Here is a 19,873-nt window from a genome sequence, read left to right as displayed (position 1 = left end):
GCCTCGGTATACCTATTTGTAAAAGAGTCAATAGTCCCTGCTTCACAGACCTATGAAGGCTGGCACAGAGGTTTCTAAAATGGGGGTCTCTTCCCCTGAGCTTGGCCAAGGCGGGTGGTGGATGCTCTTTTTCGGGGGTTGAAGTCACAAATAAACTGCAGTTCTGTTCTCTTGAGATCTCTCTGGATCTCGGTGGGCAGTGAGCAGAGCTCTGCCCTCCCCACTCAGTGTCCAGAGGGCTGTTATGGCAACCTCCAACATCCAAGAGGATCATGCCAGATCCTTTCGGACAAGAGAGATCTGTGGGCCCTGCTTGGCCTTCCCCAGTCTGGGCTTCGGTCTGGGCATCTCTCTGGATCCACAGAGTTCCCCAAATCCCTGCAGAATAAGGAGTGGGAGGGACAAGGAGACAGGAAGGAATTAGACCCAGAACTCCATGGTGAGTCTAGAAAGCTGCAGGTGACTTGCAGGACCCAGGGATCAGCTGAAGCATGGGAGGGCACTGAGGCCTAGGGCTTGGCAGAAGCACTTGAATTTTATCTCTCGGTGGCATAAAGCAAATGTTGGTCCTTTGCTAACTGCAGTCATGATTTTGGTCACAACTCTATATCTTGTCCTATTATTTCCTTAATATTTTACTATATCCAAAAGCACCTTTAAAAACCTAATTCAAGGATACTAATGCTCTTATAAATGGAAAATGAGTATCATTTCCTGAAATAGATGGGAACCATAAAAACCATAAATAGCATAAAAACAAGGAACGTTGTTAAATTCTACCTAGAGACTAGCACAGGGGAAGTTGTGAGCTTGGGGCCTGCCCTCTCTTTGTTAAGAAGAGACAACAACTGTGTTAATGACTGTATCAGATTGTGCTGGCCTCAGTGGTAGCCACCAGCCATGTGTGACTATGTAAATTTGAATTAAAATTAAATACAATGAAAGATGAAGTTCTTCAGTTGCAGTAGGGAAGTTTCAGGTGCTCAAAACCCCATGTAGCTAGTACTGCCACATTGAACACTGCGAATCTAGAACGTTTCCGTCATCGCAGAAACTTCTATTGGACAGCACTGCTCTAGAACTGAATGGAGACTCAGTCAGATTAGTATTTCCAGGCCAGGCATGGTGGCTCATGCCTGTAATCCCAGCAATTTGGGAGGCCGAAGCAGGCGGATCACCTGAGGTCAGGAGTTCAAGACCAGAGTTCGAGACCAGCCTGGCCAACATGGCAAAACCCTGTCTCTACTAGAAATACAAAAATTAGCTGGCCATGGCGGCATGTGCCTGTAGTCCCAGCTACTCGGGAGGGTGAGGCACGACAACCATTTGAACCCGGGAGATGGAGGCTGCAGTGAGCAGAGATGGCACCACTGCACTCTAGCCTGGGCGACAGAACAAAACTCCATCTCAAAAATATAAAAATAAAAAATAAATAAGAAAGACTAGGATTTCCCCCAGGACAAGGCTGTGCCTCCTCCATCATACTGGGGCTTTCTGAGGGTAGGGCCTGTGTCTGCCCTCATCTCTGACTTCACAGCTCTGAGGACAGTCTCTGCCCAGAGACTGCACTCCCTACAAATCTAGTCCCCATCCCCCTCAGCTCCTGTCTGAGCTCAAGTGTCCTCACTGGAGAACTGAATCTGGTGCCCCATTCCCCATCCACGGGCTGGCCTCCCTGCCTGCCGGACAAATGCCTGCTTCCTTCTTCTGAAGCCCCAAGTGCTGGCTTTCGTTGTCACCGTCGGAACACTGAGGTTATGCACTGCATTTCAGGAATTGAATCCTTGGCATTAGTTGTATTTGGCTCTGAGCCCCAGACATGGTGGGGAAGGGGCCCCAGGATGGCAGTTGTGCCCACTGTGGTCTCCCCACAGTGACTGCGGGGCTGGGTAACTGGAAGCCCTGGCAGGAAAAGCAAGGGCAGGGCTTAGATCTGACTCCAGGTCTCTGCCCTTGGGGATGAGGCAGGCCATGATGAAGGCAGGACTCCCTTGCAATCCGTTCCTTTGCTGTGTGGCATGGCGTCACCATCAGAGACCACCTGGCACTGGCCAAAAAAAAGCAAGGATAACTTTCCAACGGACAAGATAGCAGGATGGAAGGAAGTGGGCCCAGGGCAGAGAGGCATTGCCAAGATGGATGACCCTCCAGGCGCATGACCTCCCACACATCCGGGCCACACCCACCAGCTTCCTGGCTATGAATGTGGCACCACGATTAAATTACCCAGCATGCCTTTTGACACACCAGGCGTTTGCATGTGCTCTCCTGTCTGCCTGCAGTGCCCTTCCCTTCACCTCCAGTTAACATGTAAGGCAGTACTAGTTTCTCTTTTTGTTTTTGTTGCGGGGAGGAGGGGGTTGCCCCTTGGGGGAGGGGCCTAGGCCTATTCCTGTAATTAACACTTGAAGCGATTGGGAGGAAGGGATCTTTGTATTGGTGGAAGGGGTCAGGGGCGGGGAGCACAGTTTGAGTGAACCTCACGTTACCTTTCTGGGACTCAGCTTCTCCCATCTCTGATGCGAGCACAAGGTCTCCCAAGCTCTTCTAGCTTGACTCAGGCTGAATGCTCCAAGCCCAGGGCTCAGGTCCTACCTTGCCGACTGCATACCTAGCCTCTTCAGGTGCATAGCAGGTACTCAATAAATGCTTTAGGGGAAGGAGTGAATGAGTCAATGACAAAAAATAAAAGTGCTTCCAGGAATACCAGAGATGGAGAAGGAGAGGAAGGGGGAGAAAGAAATGAATGCAAAAGAGAAAAAGGAGGAAGAGCAGTGGGGAGGAAGGAAGGTAGCCTCTGAGTGTCTGCTCTCTTTTCCATCTTCCTTTCTGCTTCCTCTTCTCTATGCTTCCTGCAGCTCCCCAGGGGCTGCTGAGGGGCAGCTTCAGCGCCCTGGCTGGGAGATGCCCTGCTAGCATCCCCTCTGTTGGGTCAGAGGTGGGCAGGAGCCACAGGATTGATGGGGACAGGGAGCTGATTCCTGGGTGTCTCAGCTCCAACAGCTAAGGAGGCTGAGCAGGGGCTTCCTGCAGCCTCCCTAGCTTGGGCCCAGGGCTGAAGCAGATTCCTGGCCTGATAACCCCAACCAGGCCTGGGAAGTGAGCTGACTCCAGCCTTCTGGGCTCTCCAGGCCCAGGCCCAGGAAGCAACAGGCCTTCACCCACCCCCAGTCTCCATGGTGGAAATTAGTGGGGATGATTGGGTGGGGTCCACGGCCTTGACCAAGGTCATTCAGGTGAGGTCTCCTCTAGCCTGGGGGAATCACTCAGAGACCCTGGGACATCCCAGAAAGAGCTTGTCAGTGGAAGTTTCCTAATCCAAACCCTTCATGTCACAAATGGGGAAAGTGAGGCCCGAGGAGGGGAGGTGTCCTTCCCAGGGTCACCGGCATTTAGGAGCAGAGCCAGGCCTGGAATCTAAGCTTCTTGATGGGCAGCTCTGGACGTGTGCACTTTTTCTTTTGATGAGACAGGGTCTTGCTCTGTTGTCCAGGCTGAAGTGTGGTGGTGTGATTGGCTTACTATAACCTGGAACTCCTGGGCTCAAGCGATTCTCCCACCTCAGCCTCTTGAGTATCTGGGACTACAGGCATGCACTTCCACACTCAGCTAATTTTCTTACTTTTTTCTGGAGGTTGGGTCTTACTGTGTTGTCCAGGCTGGTCTTGAACTCCTAGGCTCAAGCAATCCTCCTGCCTCAGCCTCCCAAAATGCTGGGATTACAAGCATGAGCCACCATACATTGGAGGCCTTTTTCTTAAAGTCAGGATTATTGAGGTACAGTTAATATACAGTAAAATTCTGTCCTTTTAACTGAGAATATAGCTCTATGGATTTTGTCAAGTGTATCTCACCACGAAACCATCCCTCGAGTCTTATGTCATGGACATCCTTGCATGTCAGTGGAAATAAACAAAATGCCCAACCAGAGGGGACTGTTTTGTTGTTGTTGTTGTTTGTTTGTTTGTTTTTCCATAAAGGGAAATATTTTACAAGAAAGTATTTAAGCAATACTCTAGGGTTGGGCATGGAGGTTGCTTCCCATCCTTCACATTGATAAACAATGCTAGGGTGAGCATCCTTCTATCTTGTGCTTGGGAGGAGTCTGATCGCAGTGCAGTCATGGGTCCTAGGTGGGCACGAGTGTGCCTTGTGCTCTCCTCCCAGACCCCAGCACCCTTCCATCTCTCTAAGCCCCTGCCTTCTCCCTCCCTCTCCTCCGGCTGTAGGGAACCGGCTGGACGAGGGCTCGGATGTGGAGTCGGAACCTGACCTCCCACTGAAGCGCAAGCAGCGCCGCAGTCGGACCACATTCACGGCCGAGCAGCTGGAGGAGCTGGAGAAGGCCTTTGAGAGGACCCACTACCCAGACATATACACCCGCGAGGAGCTGGCGCAGAGGACCAAGCTGACCGAGGCGCGTGTGCAGGTGAGGAGGCACCTGCGGTGTCGGTGCTGCAGATATACTCCAGAGATTCAGAAGTTTGGGATGGCCAAGGTCAGTGGGTTTAATGGGACCCCTCGCAGGGTTTACAACAGGTTCAGGGGGTTGTGTAGGCAAGTAATGCCACCAGCATTTGATGCAGAGTTAGTAGGCAGCAAATGTTGGTTGACTGAGAGCTGGACAGCCCAAGGAGGAGGGAAGAATGAAGGGAGAGATAGAGGGAAGGGGGGAAGAAAAGGAAGAAGGTGGAAGGGAAAGAAGGACGAAAGAAGGAATGAAAGAAGGGAGGGAGGCCAGGTGTGGTGGCTCACACCTGAAATCCCAGCACTTTGGGAGGCCTAGGTGGGAGGATCACATGAGGTCAGCAGTTCAAGACCTGCCTGGCCAACATGGTGAAACCCCATCTCTACTAAAAACACAAAAATTAGCTGGGCCTGGTGACAGGCACCTGTAATCCCAGCTACTCGGGAGGCTGAGGCAGGAGAGTCACTTGAACGTGGGAGGCGGAGGTTGCAGTGAGCCAAGATTGCGCCACTGTACTCCAGCCTGGGTGACAGAGCGAGACTCCATCTCACAAAAAGAAAGAAAGAAAGAAGGGAGGGAGGGAGGGCATTAGTTCAGCCAGAAGAGAGGGTTTGGGGAGTATAAAAATCTCCAAATCTCTGATGAGCAGAGGAAGTGATCAGGAGGAAGATTTCCAAACAAGCCTAGCTTCCTCAGATGGGTGATGAGTGTTCTGTTACCGGAAGCATGCACGTAGGCTGGGTAGGCCAGTTCCTGGCAGGTTAGATGCCTCAGGGCAGGGTGGGCAGCCCCCAAAGACCCTGAACATCCCCTCCATGGCCTCAATATATGGGAAGGAAGAGGGGAGAAGAGCAAGAGCCTCCCGACGGCTCGAGGACTGCCCCGCCTGCTCTCTGTCAGTGGGTTGAGGGGCAAAGGCCTGCTGCAGGGGGCCTGGGGACATTGCCTCACCTCCCCAGGCCAAACTCTCGGATTCCAGGGGGCCTACAGTTGTTCTCCAAGTGCAGGAGCCTCTCTGGGGATCTGGCTGGAAAGGGCTGAGGCTGGAGGGTTGGGGATGGAGGAGGAAGAGCCGGGACAAGTCGTGATGAACGGCTCTTGTGGGAATCCATTCCCGGGCTGTCTTCTGCATGGATTGGGAGGCATAGAGAGAGGGGAAAGATCCCCATTACCAGAATCTAAGCAGTGCTCAGGGAGTCACAGCGGCCTGCAGAGGGGCCACCCCAAACTGCTGACGGCGGGCACTTCCATCCAAGAGGAGCCAGCCTTTGCCCGGCACCCACTTGGTGCCAGTGGCATTGCTGGGGCTGCTTCTCAAACGTGACCTAGTGGAAGCTCAGACCACCTTGTCGGGTCAGCATGGTCACCTCCTGCAAGCCACGGGTGCAGAAACTGGAAGTTCAGAGAAGCAACATGCCCAGGGGCACAAGCTGGATGGGGGCTGAGCCAGGCCCAGCTGCTGGCAAAAACCACGTCCTTTCCATCCAGGGAAACGAACAAGCTGAGTCACAAGCTGAAATTTGAAAGCAACTGGGACAATCCTAGAAGCAAGGGACGTTTCAGCACTCCAGGACCCAGCGGACACCCCTCCGCCCCCTGTCCTCACTCCCAGATTAGGGGCCCTTCGCTTCCTTTGAGGGAGACCCCAAGGGGAAAGAGGCGGGAGGCAGCAGCCAGCTCATCTCATTCCCTCCCCTCCTGACCGAGGTGATATCCGAGCTGGCTCCAGGCCTCCCTCCCGCTCTGATCCTCCTGCAGCTGTTCTCCTGGGCACATTCCTGGGCGCTTTCTCGTTCCCACGTCTGGCGGCCACGGCGGCTTCCCACCACCTTGAAGCCTGACTGCTCCTTGTAAAATTTCCTGGCTGTCAGAGCAGTGCTTTTATTGGCCCAGGGGACTCAGAAACAGGTGTCACTCAAGGTCCACGGAGGGAGGGGGTCTGGGAATGGAGAGGCAGCCGGAGCCCAGGCAAAGCCATCCTGAGGGGGCGGGGCCCGCCTCCTGCGTCTTATTGACTTCCTATCATACTCTGGGCTTCCCCAGTGCATGGAGCTCCCTCTAGGGCAGGGCAGGGACTCCCCATTAGACCAGAATCTCTCCCAGGGCAGGGCTGGATCTCCCCATTTAGCCTGAGAGCTTTCTCAGAGAAGAGGGAACAAAAAACGTTTGAGTTTTTAAAGAATAAACGGACTGGTGCGGTGGTTCACTCCTGTAATCCCAGCCCTTTGGGAGGCCGAGGCAGGTGGATCACCTGAGGTCGGGAGTTTGAGACCAGCCTGACCAACATAGAAACCCTGTCTCTACTAAAAATACAAAATTAGCCGGGCATGCTGGCACATGCCTGTAATCCCAGCTACTCGGGAGACTGAGGCAGGAGAATCGCTTGAACTCAGTAGGTGGAGGTTGCAGTGAGCCGAGATCATGCCATTGCACTCCAGCCTGGGCAGCAAGAGCAAAACTCTGTCTCGAAAATAAATAAATAAATAAATAAATAAATAAATAAATAAATAAATAAATATAAAATAAAATAAATCAAGAACATTTAGCCTGGAGAAGTGGAGACTTGAAAGATACAGCTGCTCTGAGCATTCCCAAAGGGTTAACCCAGGGCCAGGGTCAAGAGAGGAGCATCTAAAGTCCAACATGAAGGTCTCCAGGAAAGAGCTCAGGACTGAGAGCTCAGGGTTCCTGCCTTTGGTCAGCTGTGTCACCTTCAGCAGGTCAATTTCCTTTCCTGAGACTTCGTTTCCTGTCTGCAAATAAGGGGATGGAACTCAACAATTACTAAGACCCTTACATTTCTGGGATCCCTATTTACTGACAATCAGGGATGCTTTGTGAGGTGATGAGATTCCCATTACCAGAAGTGTTCAAACAAAAGCACAATGTCCAGTCAATCAGGGACCCTGAGGTCTTTGAGTTATGACCTCAAAGTCCCCTGAGTACTGCTTACATTATGTGGCTTCATACATTTTAGGCCTTGGTCTTTGATTCTAAAGGTCTGTGGTTCTGGGATTTTGCAATCGTATATCTCATCTCAGTGGACCTGGCAGATGGGTGGGTTAGTGGATTGGTTCAGGGTGGGCTTGGAGCCAAATACCTAGATGTGGATTCCAGCTCCATGTCTTACCCTTTCCACCCTCCACCCATCTCTCACAGGCAAGATGATGATAATGATGTCTACCTTGCTCTGAGGATTAAATGATTACATGTTAAAAAAAAAAAGAAAAAAAAGAGGAAGTACCTGCACACAGAAGTGCCATAAATGGGGGTTGTTCTTACTAAAACTCTGCCTGTTCTTGGCAGCTCCAATTCTAGCCACCTTTGCAGCTCCAGGTACATTCACCCAGCAGTCATTTACGGAGTACTTGCTGTGTGCCAGGCGCTGTTCTAGGCATAGGGGATTCACTGGGCAAAAAGCTCTGCTGTCTTGAAGCTGGCATTCTCATAAATACGTGCACAGGTAAACATGATGTCAGGTGGGGATCTGGTCACCAAAGAGTGGCCTGTTATCCTCTCTGGCTCCCTCAAGCTCTGCCTTCCTGCAGGGGCCGGGAGCCTCTGCTTGAAGCCTGCTAGATGTTACCAGTGCCTGTAACACCTCTGCCTCAGCCAGGAGAAAGCCAGAGCCACATGAAGGGCAGCCAAGGGGGTGTCAGGCAGGAGAACCCATGCCTGGGGACCCATGACTCCTTTCTCTGGAGTGATACATATATCTTCCTTAGAGGTGAACAGACCCATTTTTTCCTGGGTGCCACAACCCTGAGCCTGTGAATTTCTTCTAGAAACAGAGGCTGCAGGGCTGATAGGTCCCAAGGTCACCCCATGGCCTCTCCCATGACTGCCTCTGATGACTTCCCCATCCTTCAGATGATCAGCACCAGGAAACTAGGGCAGTGTACAACGCCTCTTTACTTTACGCTCCTTGGAACCCTGCTCTTTGCTTGGGGTAGGGGTGGGATGTTCTGAACAGAAATCCCATTGTGGAAGCACTACAGAGATTCACTAATTAACAACTTACACTGAATCTCTTAATAACACTAGGTAGCATTCACGGTGCATTTCTTTTTTTTTTTTTTTTTTTTTTTTTTTTTTTTGAGACAGAGTTTCACTCGTCACCCAGGCTAGAGCGCAATGGCGCAGTCTCAGCTCACTGCAACCTCCGCCTCCCGGTTTCAAACGATTCTCCTGCCTCAACCTCCCAAGTAGCTGGGATTACAGGTGCCCACCACCATGCCTGGCTAATTTTTTGTATTTTTAATAGAGACAGGGTTTTGCCATGTTGGCCAGGCTGGTCTTGAACTCCTGACCTCAGGTGATCTGCTGGTCTTGGCCTCCCAAAGTGCTGGGATTACAGGCGTGAGCCACTGCACCCAGCCTTCATGGTGCATTTTTTATGTGCCAGGCATGATGGCTCACCAGTCTACATACGTTATGTTTATTAATTCTCACCATGACCCTGCGGGGTATGTGTGATTCTTCTCTCCATTTTGCAGATGAGAAAACTGAGATGTAGCTAAGGAAAGCAACTTCCTAAACCACAGCCATACATATACACAGTGGAGTACTATTCAGCCATAAAAAAGAATGAGATCCTGTCCTTTGCAACAACATGGATGGAACTGGAGGTCATTATGTTAAGTGAAATAAGCTAGGCACAAAAAGACAAACTTCACATGTTCTCATTTATTTGTGAGAGCTAAAAATTAAGGCAATTGAGCTCGTGGAGATAGAGAGTAGAAGGATGGTTACCAGAGGCTGGGGCGGGTAGTGGGAGGTGAGGGGAGAAGTGGGGATGGTTAACGGGCTCAAAAAAGGAATAAGGATAAAGAAGATGTATTTGATAACACAATAGGGTGACTATAGTCAATAATAATTTAATTGTACCCTTAAAAATAACTAAAAGAATATAACTGGACTGTTTGTAACACAAAGGGTAAATGCTTGAGGTAATGGATACCCCATTTACCCCGATGTGATTATTATACATTATATGTCTATATCAAAGATCCCCTCTATCCTATAAATATGCATGCCTACTATGTAGCCACAAAAACTAAAACTTAAAAAAAAGATACAGTTCAAAGTGACTGTGCTGGGACTTGAACCCAAGTCTATCTGCTCAGGTTTGTTTCCTCTGTGCTACATGAAGAGAAGGGCCAGATGGAACATTGGACACAGTACACAGATGGCATCAACTGTACCCTACTCCCAACGCAGGGTATTGAGAGAAGGATCAGAAATGAAGAATAAAACCCAGAGCCTGCTTTCAAAGAACTCAGTCCTGACCAGAGATTCTGGGTGGGGTGCTGGGGCTGTCACTGTCCCTTTTAGAGCGTTTATTTCCCTCTCTGTAAACGGGCAGCTCATACGAGACGCTGGCAGAGACCCTTCCAGCTCAGCTATTTCAGAGGGTCTCCAGCAGAATGATACTTACCTGTGGCTGGCGCTGTTCTAAGCATGTTGCCTGTGCTAACTCATTTGAGGTCCAGAACCACCTAGGAGGTGGCTGTTATTAGCCCCATTTTATGAAGAAACTGGGATAACAAAAATTTTCCCATCTTAGGAGTTAGAGGCAGAATTCCATCCCAGGCAGTTGACTCCAGAATCCCTGCTCTCAACCATCCTGTTACACTTAGTGAGAAGGGAGGTGCCTACTGGGAGGGAGGTGAACCTAGGGACATAGGACAATGAAGGAAGAAGAGATGACAGAATTGGCAACAAAGGCATGCCCTCTCCTCCAGGAAGTCCTCCTGGATTCTGAGAGGCAAAGTTGGAAGCCCCTCCTCTGAGCTCCTTATCCAACCTTGCATGTCACCCCATCTGAGCTTATTGCACTGAAAAGCAGCTGCTCTTTGACTCGTGCCCAGGCAAAGGGCAGTTTGAGGGCTAGGAGTGGGTCCTGTCCATCTCTCTAGCCTGTCTTGCTTGGCACAGAGAGGAGTCCCAGTAAAAGTTTGAGAGGAGAAGGTGGGAATAAAGAAGGAAGGGAAGAGTAGGAAAAGAAAAGGAAGGGATTAGAAGAAAAGGGAAGGAGGAAGAATGCATCCAACTTTATTCAGCATTCTTTTTTTGAGGAAAAGATGAGCGGCACCTAAGGACCTGCTGCTACATAACAAACTAGAGTGGCATATCCCAAATGCCCATCGTTCTCCCACCCACCCAAGATGTTCGCCACCTTCACCTATTATCTATATTGTTATTTACTTTTCAACGAAATCAAGTGTTTTAAAATAAAAATGCACAACACTCCCATAAAGGGAAGGCAATTGTTAAAATACACACACACACACACACACACTACACACAAAGGAAAACAAAACAACATGATTAAAGCCTTTCAGGAAAATGTCACCTGCAAACGCCTCCTCTCCCTGCATTCAGAAGGGAGATTGGCACAGGTTAGAAAGGCGCTGAGGATGCATTAGCACCAAACTGACACCCCTCTTCCCCCCTTCTCCATGCCCAGGAGGCCTGGGAGAGAAGTGGAATGGAATAACTTTCCCATCCTCATGTCCAGGTTATTGAATTCTGTTTCTCCAACAGGGAGCAGTGGCAGGAGGCCCACTGTTTGGGAAACACTGAATTAGTACAAAGACCTCCCCACACCCTTCCCGCAGAGCCTGGAAGCTCGGAGGCAAGGCCATTCCTTGCAGGGCTCCCTCCAGCATCCCTGCTACTCCAGGGTGCCCCAGGGAAACCCTCGGCGCCCTGTGGAAGTGGGGAGAAGCCAGGGCTTTGAATCCATCGGGAGCCAGTCGTTTTCCCTCCAGGCTTGGCTGCCTCCTCTCCCTTTCTCTGTGAAACCTCAACAGGTGAAAGCCGGCAGCTCTTGTTTATCCAGCCTGCAAGCTGAACGCTGCTTTTCCCACCCGGGAAGGATGGCTCTAGGGGTGCATAAGCGCCCTCCACCTGGCTGCACTCCCCTCCCCCATCTCAGCAGACACGGCCCAGAGATTTGGGGGTCTTGGGTGATCAGGTGCCAGGGGAGGTGGCAGCCTTCACCCCTCATCAGGATGGAACACCAACCAAGCCTTGTAGCCCCAGCCCCAGCAAAGGCACCCCAGTGCCAATCCTGCCTCCCCTTGTTCATTCATTCATTCATCATTCACTCCTTCATTCATTCGACAAGTATTCCTAGAACACTTACTGAACTCCAGGCATTGGGCAAGGAATGCATGGCCTCTGTCCTGTGGAGCCTGAGGCTGAGGGGGACATTAGGAGCAGCACAGCCAAGAAACAGATAAATAGAATCATTGATCCTGTGGGGAAGCACACAGGTAGGAGGCCCACCTGACAGAAGGCAGAGAACCTACCTGAACCCACCTTAGATGCGGCGATTAAGGAGTAGGAGTAGGAGGAAGCATTTCAGCTGAGCTCTGAAGGCCAAAGAGCCAGCTGCAGGAAGAGTGTTCAGGTGAGAGGGAACAGCATGTGCAAAGCTGAAGGTGGAAAAGAGCCCCCTCAAGGCAGCCCCAGTGTGCACCTTCATTCTCCTCTTTCTCTGACCTGTCCCAGGAAACTTGCAAATCCAGATAAGTGGGCTGTAGAAAGCCAGACTGATTTTTTTTTTTTTTTTTTTTTTGAGGCAGAGTCTCACTTGTCGCCCAGGCTGGAGTGCAGTGGCGCGATCTCAGCTCACTGCAAGCTCTGCCTCCCGGGTTCACGCCATTCTCCTGCCTCAGCCTCCCGACTAGCTGGGACTACAGGCGCCCACCACCACGCCCGGCTAATATTTTGTATTTTTAGTAGAGACAGGGTTTCACCTTGTTAGCCAGGATGGTCTCAATCTCCTGACCTCATGATCCACCCGCCTCGGCCTCCCAAAGTGCTGGGATTACAGGTGTGAGCCGCTGCGCCTGGCCAGACTGATTTTAAGTTTGAACCTCAGCTCCAACACAGACTAGCTATGTGGACTTGGGCAAGCAACTTGACCTCTGTGAGCCTTGGATTCCCCTTCTGTAAAATGAGAATAGGAGAATACGTCTCATGGGTCTATGTATGGATTGATACGTGAAGTGCCAGCACAGGAAGGGGAGACAAAAATGTTGGGTTATTATCCCACTAATATTTGATAAATCTGTGTGTGTGTGTGTGTTTCCTATTTCAAGGAGGCCCAGGGTGTGTAAGCAAAGTAGGGCCTCAGTCTCCAGAGAAAGAACCCGGCTTGCACATCTGGGTCTGAAGTGCAGGTCTCATTCAGGTGGGTTGCAGATGCGTGGCTTCCTCCTGGGGGGCTTCCTGGAGGAGGTGGTCAAGCAGGGCACCAGCATCCCTCCAGGAAGGAGCAGCTGCAGAGGAAAGAGCACTGGCCTGAGAGCCACACAGGACTGGCTGGACCACTGACTCAACCTGGCCCATGGACAAGTCACCCACTTTCTTTGGGTCTTGGTTTCCTCATCTGTAAAATGGGGATAATATAGAACCCCCTCACTGGTGGTTGTGAGGGCAGAATGGGGTCATACCTATGAAATCACTTTGCAAACCGTCCTGTGCTGCACAATGCCGGGGCCTGCAGGAGGATGCTGGCTGGATCAGAGGGTGATGGCTTGGGCAACTGGGTCTAGATGTGTTGCAGCTCTCTGCCAGGAACCTGGCCGAGGGGTCTCCATTCTCTGCTCTCCACCTCCCAGGTCTGGTTCAGTAACCGCCGCGCCCGTTGGCGTAAGCAGGCAGGAGCCAACCAGCTGGCGGCATTCAACCACCTTCTGCCAGGAGGCTTCCCGCCCACCGGCATGCCCACGCTGCCCCCCTACCAGCTGCCGGACTCCACCTACCCCACCACCACCATCTCCCAAGGTGAGTGTCCTGGCCCCGTCCTGCCATCTCAGTGGTGCCCCTTCCCTTCTTTCTTTACTTTCACTTACAAAGGCTCTTCTTTTTTTTATGACCATTTCTTACTTTCACGTAAGCAGGCTATTGAGAGCAAAAAGATGCAACCCTGCCCTTGAAATTCTTGGCCCTGACACAGAGCAGCCAGGTGGGATCCCCAAGGCAGCCCCTGTGCACCTGTTTAGAACTGAGCTTCTCAAATGGTACCAGGGATCTCCCAGGAATGTTACTAAAATGCTGGTCTGGGTGAGGCCTGAGATTCTGCACTTCTAAAAATCCCCCTGGGAATGCCCAAGCTGGTGGAGCATGGACCAGGCTTTGAGCAGTGAGGATTTGGAGAAGAGGACACTGGGCTGACCTGCTTTGGAGGGAAAGGAGCGGATTCTCCAGGGACTTTGGGACCATGCATAGTCACAGTCTTTGAGTTTTTAAAGTGAGAGAGTGACATGAGTACGTGTGTGAGTGTGTGCATGAGTGTGTGCGTGTGAGTGCATGAGTGTGTGTGTATGAGTGAATGAGTGTGTGTGCATGAGTGTGTGTGTGCATGAGTGTGTGCATATGAGTGAGTGAATGAGTGTGTGAGAGTGTGTGCATGAGTGTGTGCATGTGCACGTGTGTGTGTACTTGTTGGGAAGATGTTGGAATCATGTTGGAATCATTTTTTTTTTTTAGATTATGTTGGTCTCCAACCTATGACAAAAAAAAATTTACAAAGGGGCTTAAATAATTTGCTGGGACCTCATTTTCTTGCCTCTCTCTGGAAAGATCCATTTTCAGAGATGGAATAAAGGTCAGGGTCTCCTTTGAGGACCTGAGAAAGCTCCCTGTGAGGGATTCCCCCCACTCTGGGGTGAACAGCCCTAGGCCAGGCTGTGCTGAGAGGGGTCAGAGCCCTCAGGTCCGCCTGGGAAGGAGGCCTCACTTGAGCCCAGTTCTTCCAGTGGCTTGAAGTATAAGATTCCCTTCTAGCCTTGGAAAGGGATAGGCAGAGGGAAGAAGGTGAGTGGGTGGGAGAGGATAGGGGATCAGAGGGGCCTTGGGAGAGGAAAGGAAAGTCTGGGTCCCAGGAGAGAAGGTGAGCCTTGTAGGGGAAGAAGGGTTCCCTCCCCCCACCTCACCAGACCTTGCTCTCATTCTGTCACCCCCCAAGCCCTGTCCCAGCACACACCAGGAATACCACTACTTGATATTGGCCTCATGGGCTGGGCGCAGTGGCTCACAACTGCAATCCCAGCACTTTGGGAGGCTGAGGCGGGCGGATCTCTTGAGGCCAGGAGTTGGAGACCAGCCTGGCCAACATGTGAAACTCCGTCTCTACTAAAAATACAAAAAAAAAAAAAAAAATTAGCTGGGCATGGTGGCATGCATCTGTAATCCCAGCTACTCAGGAGGCTGAGGCAGGGGAATCACTTGAACCCAGGAGGCGGAGGTTGCACGGAGCCCAGATCATGCCACTGCACTCCAGCCTGGGCGACAGAGTGAGACTCCATCTCAAAAAAAATTAAATTTAAAAAAAGATAGCTACCTCATAAAGCCTCCTCTTAAATGACTGGCAGGCTGGAGTTCTGGAGGCCAAGGAGAGAGTCAAAGAGCCCCCTCCAGCACCACTGTGACTTGGTAAGATAAATTGAACCAGTGTTGAGGGTCCCAGCCTCTGCAAAGCTGCACAGAAGGGCCCAGAGAGTGCAGAATAACAGCCTAGCAGCAAAGAACAGAGATGGCTCCAGAGTTAGGCCATTCAAATCCTGGTCCCATCACTCACTAGCCTGGTCATCTTGTGTGAGTGCCCCAAGCCCACCAAGCCTTGGTTTCTTCATCTGTAAAATGGGATTTACAGTCTTGCTTCATACCCTTAGGCAGCGTTTGTAAAAGCACCTGGCAAGTGGTTGACGCTCACAAAACAAAACAGACTGGGTAGATTAACAGAGTCCCCATCAAGGTCTGGCTTTCAGCCCAGCTGACATTTATTGAGCACCTACTGTGTGCCAAGCACTGAGGAACAGTGGCTGGTGTGCACCTGTCTAGGGGTTGTCTAGAATGTTGGGTTGTCAGTCAAGACCTGGCCAGTGCCTACTGTCCTGCCCAGGAGCCAACTTGTCTCATCCCAGGTAGCATGAGAGGGTGGTCCCTTCCCTCCAAGGAATGGAGACCGGGAGGAGGAGTCTCTTGGCTTGCCTTCTGCTCTCAGAGGCCCAGCGTCCAGGGTGAGGCCACTTGCTTAGGACCTCTCTTGGGTCTCTCTACAGATGGGGGCAGCACTGTGCACCGGCCTCAGCCCCTGCCACCGTCCACCATGCACCAGGGCGGGCTGGCTGCAGCGGCTGCAGCCGCCGACACCAGCTCTGCCTACGGAGCCCGCCACAGCTTCTCCAGCTACTCCGACAGCTTCATGAATCCGGCGGCGCCCTCCAACCACATGAACCCGGTCAGCAACGGCCTGTCTCCTCAGGTAGGTGGCCTCAGCCCAGCACCCAGGATCCCGCCGCCACGAAAGTCAGACATCTGCAGACAGCACGTGGGTGGAAGCCTTGCGCTCTTTCCTGTAGCAGGCTGACTGCGGTTGGGGTTTTTGTTCTAGAATCAGGAATCCTCCCTGGACTCTGTCCTGTGCTCTTGGCTTTTCACCAGGAGTAACCAATTCCTGAAAGGCAGGACCATGTCCTATTGGTGGAGAGAATTGTGGATGGGGTTCTGGGCCGGTAACTCTACCCTGATTGGTCAATGGAATTCTGTTTGCTCCTGTGTGATTGGTTAAGTCATTCATTGCCTCGGGGTGCTGTTAGAAGTCACAGGACCTGCTTTGGATGAAGTCAGAGAGATAATGTAGGCGCTGATGGTGGTTATTGGTGAGTTTGGGGAACAGGACTTGATAATGCCGGAAGTCCCAATGAACTTGAGGAACTGATGGGCTCATTTTTTTGTAGCTTCAGCAGGCTCCCAAATATCCGTGGGGGAAGGGATGAAGTGCCCCCTGCCACATGTCTGTGGTGAGAATCCACTGCACATGATCCAAACTGATCTGAAGAGCCATAGTGTGGCAGAACAGTGAAGCCTGTGGCATGGGTCTAAATCCCAGCTCTACTGCTCAGGGGTCTCTGAGGCAAGTCAGCATCTGTGAGCCTCAGTTTATCCCCTATTAAACAAAGAGAGTCTGTAACTAACGTCTCAACAAGAGGTGCTTGCCACATTCAATATGCTAACAGGTCAGAGCACCTAGCCCAGAGCCTGGCACGAAATCAGTGCCAAGTAAATATTAGTTCTCTGGCCCTCCCAGTGTCAGGACAATGTAATTAATATGGGAAACCCATTACCTAAAAGGAGAATAGAAAGAATTCAAAGAAGGCCAGCAAGCTACATCCTGCGGGCCACATCTGTCCAGCTCCCTGTTTTTTGTAAATAAAGTTTTATTGGAATACAGCCATGTCCATTTACGTATGGTGGCTTTTTTGCCACCACAGCAGAATTGAGTAGTTTTAAAAGAGATCATATAAGGCCGAACGTGGTGGCTCACACCTGTAATCCCAGCACTTTGGGAGGCCGAGGTGGGTGGATCACCTGAGGTCAGGAGTTCGAGACCAGCCTGGCCAGCATGGTGAAACTTTGTCTCTACAACAATACAAAAATTAGCCAGGCATGATGGCAGGTGCCTGTAATTTCAGCTACTTGGGAGGCTGAGGCGAGAGAATCGCTTGAACCTGGGAGACAGAGGTTGCAGTGAGCCAAGATTGCACCATTGCACTCCAGCCTGGGTGACAGAGTGAGACTCCATCTCAAAAAATAAATAAATAAATAAAAAGAGAGATCATGTGGTCCACAAAGCCTAAAATATTTACTATCAGGCCCTTACAGTAAATTAAAAAAAAAAAAAAAAAAAAAACCTTTGTCTGAAGCATTCCCAAGAATGTTTTCTGCTTGTCTGGATTCATTTCTGTTTGCCTCCATTAATTTGTGTAGTTGAGGGTTAATTGCATTTCAGCTCCATCGTTTATTTATGGGAAAACCCTTGAGTAAGTCCCTTCCCCTTTCTATGCCTCAATTTTCTCATCTATGAAATGGAGATAAGCCCAGTACTTGCCTCCCAAGGTTGCTGAGGATTGAATGAGATGATCTGTGGAAGGCAGTCAGCTCAGGTCTGGCACAGAGTGAGTGCCCAGTACCTGTAGGCAGCTGCCTGCAGAGCTCCTAATGGTGACGCATCAAGCCCTCTCAGGGTCCACAGTATGAAGGGTGATGCCACTTACTTGGCTGACCTTGTCAGCCCCTGCACTAGTCCTCACCAGGCCACCCCACTCTCTTGCTGGGATCCCAGGTGAGCTAAACCCTGCACATGGAATACAGCCTGTCGGCCAGAATGTCTTCCCTGGGACCCCAGTTGGCCTCTTTGAGGTTCAAGGTCATGGCCTCCATCTCACTAGTGCTAACCTTCCAGAGCCCTTGAGATGAGTCACAACAGGATCCCTGAACTGGCTGGGGGAGGACACTGCCGAGATCCAAGGTTTCCACACCCAAGAATAGGGTCCAGGCGTGGCTTGGTGGTACAAAACAAATTTGGGTGAGTGTCCTTAGAAAGCTGAAGAGGGTCTTTGGGGTTCTGTGTGCAGCTGTCTTGCTTTGGAGATGGAGGGCCCCAGTACACATTGGCCAGGCCAGGGTTGACAATCCGGCGCACCTGACTCCATGACCACTGCTTTTCCTAGCCCGCCCTGTCTCACTGTGGGCTGAGGTTTATCCCCAACACAGGACTCTGTCACAGGACAAAAGAGAGACTTAGCAAAGAAGGGGCCCCAGGCCTCCAGAGTGTGGGTCGGGGATGGGAAACCAACCCACTGGTGTGAGCAGTGGATCAAGGGGAAGTATCTCCCCCATGGCAAGGAGACTTCAGAGTTGGATGACGTGTTTTCCATCCTTTCCTGGAAGTTCCTAAGTTGGACCCCCAGCCCTCCACCCAGCCCAGAATTTTACTGAAGCTAAAAGCGAGAGGCCTCCAGCCCATTCCTCAGGGCTGGGAGGCTGACATGATGAATCGGAGAAGCTCAGAGGCTCCCATCAAAGGTGTGAAGACAGATGGAGGGTCTGACCGGGGCAGAGGGGACCAGGAGGTGAACAGCTGCTGGAGGAGGGCGGGTGCAGGGGCAGCAGGGCAGGCCGTGTGTGCTTCTGTGCATGTGAACCGCAGAGGTTAAGCTGCGAGCACTTCCTGAAGGACGGGTGCAGCGAGCAGGGCGGGAGTTTCTGGGTCTTGTACAAAAGCTCCCGGGGTTGCTAGGCTCCGACTCCCACTGCCCTCCCTCCTCACTCTGGGCAGGTGGACTTGACACCATCAGCACATCACTGTGGTCCTGGGAGGTGTGGGGCCAGGAATCCTCTGTGTATAAGGATCTGCAGGGAGACGCCCTGTGAGGACAGATCTGCCTCCTGCATCCTCTCTTCCCAACAGGACCGGCTTCTCTATAGCTCACCTGGGCAAGAGGGACAGGTTAAGCTTCCCCCCTGGGCTGTGGGGTAGGCACACTGTCCCTTTCCCCAGGATGGCAGGTCCCTGACACATTGCCCAGATAGATGTGGACCTCAAAACTGGAAGGAATTTTTTTCTTTTCTTTTCTCTCTCTCTCTCTTTTTTTTTTTTTTTTTTTTTTTGAGACAGAGTCTAAGTCTGTTGCCCAGGCTGGAGTGCAGTGGCGCGATCTTGGCTGATTGCAACCTCTGCCTCCTGGGTTCAAGCAATTCTCCTGCTTTCGCCTCCTGAGCAGCTGGGATTACAGGCGCCCGCCGCCACTCCCGACTAATTTTTGTATATTTAGTAGAGACAGGGTTTTGCCATGTTGGCCAGACTGGTCTTGAACTCCTGACCTCAGGTGATCCACCCACCTTGGCCTCCCAAAGTGCTGGTATTACAGGCGTGAGCCACTGCGTCTGGCCGGAATTTTTGTTCTTACAGAAGCCAAAGGGGCTTACACTGGAGGATGAAGTTGTGGCTCTACCGAGAACCTGGGCAGACCCGGGATAAGCTAGCTGTGCATCACGCTGGCCAGCTTGCTACTACCGTGGGGAAGACATGCCTCCTCCAGTGGCTTGACCCAAGTCCCTTGTCTCAAACCCAGCCTGGGAAGTGGGGACCACAGAACATCAAGGACTCCATGCAGAATCTCAAGGAAAAGCCATTTACTCATCTCATCTCTGCACGTGCCCCCTGGCTTGGAAGGGAGTCACTAACATAATGAATATTTATAGAGAACCTACTATGTGCCAGGCACTGTTCTAGGCACTTGGGATAAATCAGTGAACATGAGAGGAAGCCCCTTATATTGTCCTAGTGGAGGTGACAGTACAACAGGGTCAGACAGACAAAAAATATAATTTTAAAAGGCATACAGTATGTTTAATACCAGTGTTGACAAGGACAGCTGAATTTTCTGGAGCCCTTCTGAGTTTCAGATCCTGCTCTGGGTGATTTACTTATATTAATCCACTTAAAGGGTAGAGCCAGGATTCAAACCCATGTCTTTAGAGCCTGAAATCTTTTCCTTTTCTTTCCTTTTTTTTTTTTTTTTTTTTTTTTTGAGATAGGGTTTC

At 51.2% G+C, this 19,873-nt stretch overlaps 1 protein-coding gene across 4 annotated transcripts in view; it reads left to right on the top strand.

Moving 5' to 3' along the window:
* Positions 1–19,873, top strand: part of PAX7 (paired box 7) — a 114,149-nt gene that overhangs the window by 56,670 nt on the left and 37,606 nt on the right. For all 4 annotated transcript variants that reach the window (XM_008967111.4, XM_003814438.4, XM_008967109.5 and 1 more), the window contains exons 5-7: positions 4,230–4,429; positions 13,102–13,267; positions 15,547–15,749. In XM_008967111.4, coding sequence (XP_008965359.2) covers positions 4,230–4,429; positions 13,102–13,267; positions 15,547–15,749 — 569 coding nt within the window. The remainder of the gene's footprint in view (positions 1–4,229; positions 4,430–13,101; positions 13,268–15,546; positions 15,750–19,873) is intronic.

This window comes from Pan paniscus, chromosome 1 (genome assembly GCF_029289425.2).
Source record: "Pan paniscus chromosome 1, NHGRI_mPanPan1-v2.0_pri, whole genome shotgun sequence".
Taxonomy (NCBI): domain Eukaryota; kingdom Metazoa; phylum Chordata; class Mammalia; order Primates; family Hominidae; genus Pan; species Pan paniscus.
This window is presented reverse-complemented; position numbering and strand designations above follow the sequence as displayed.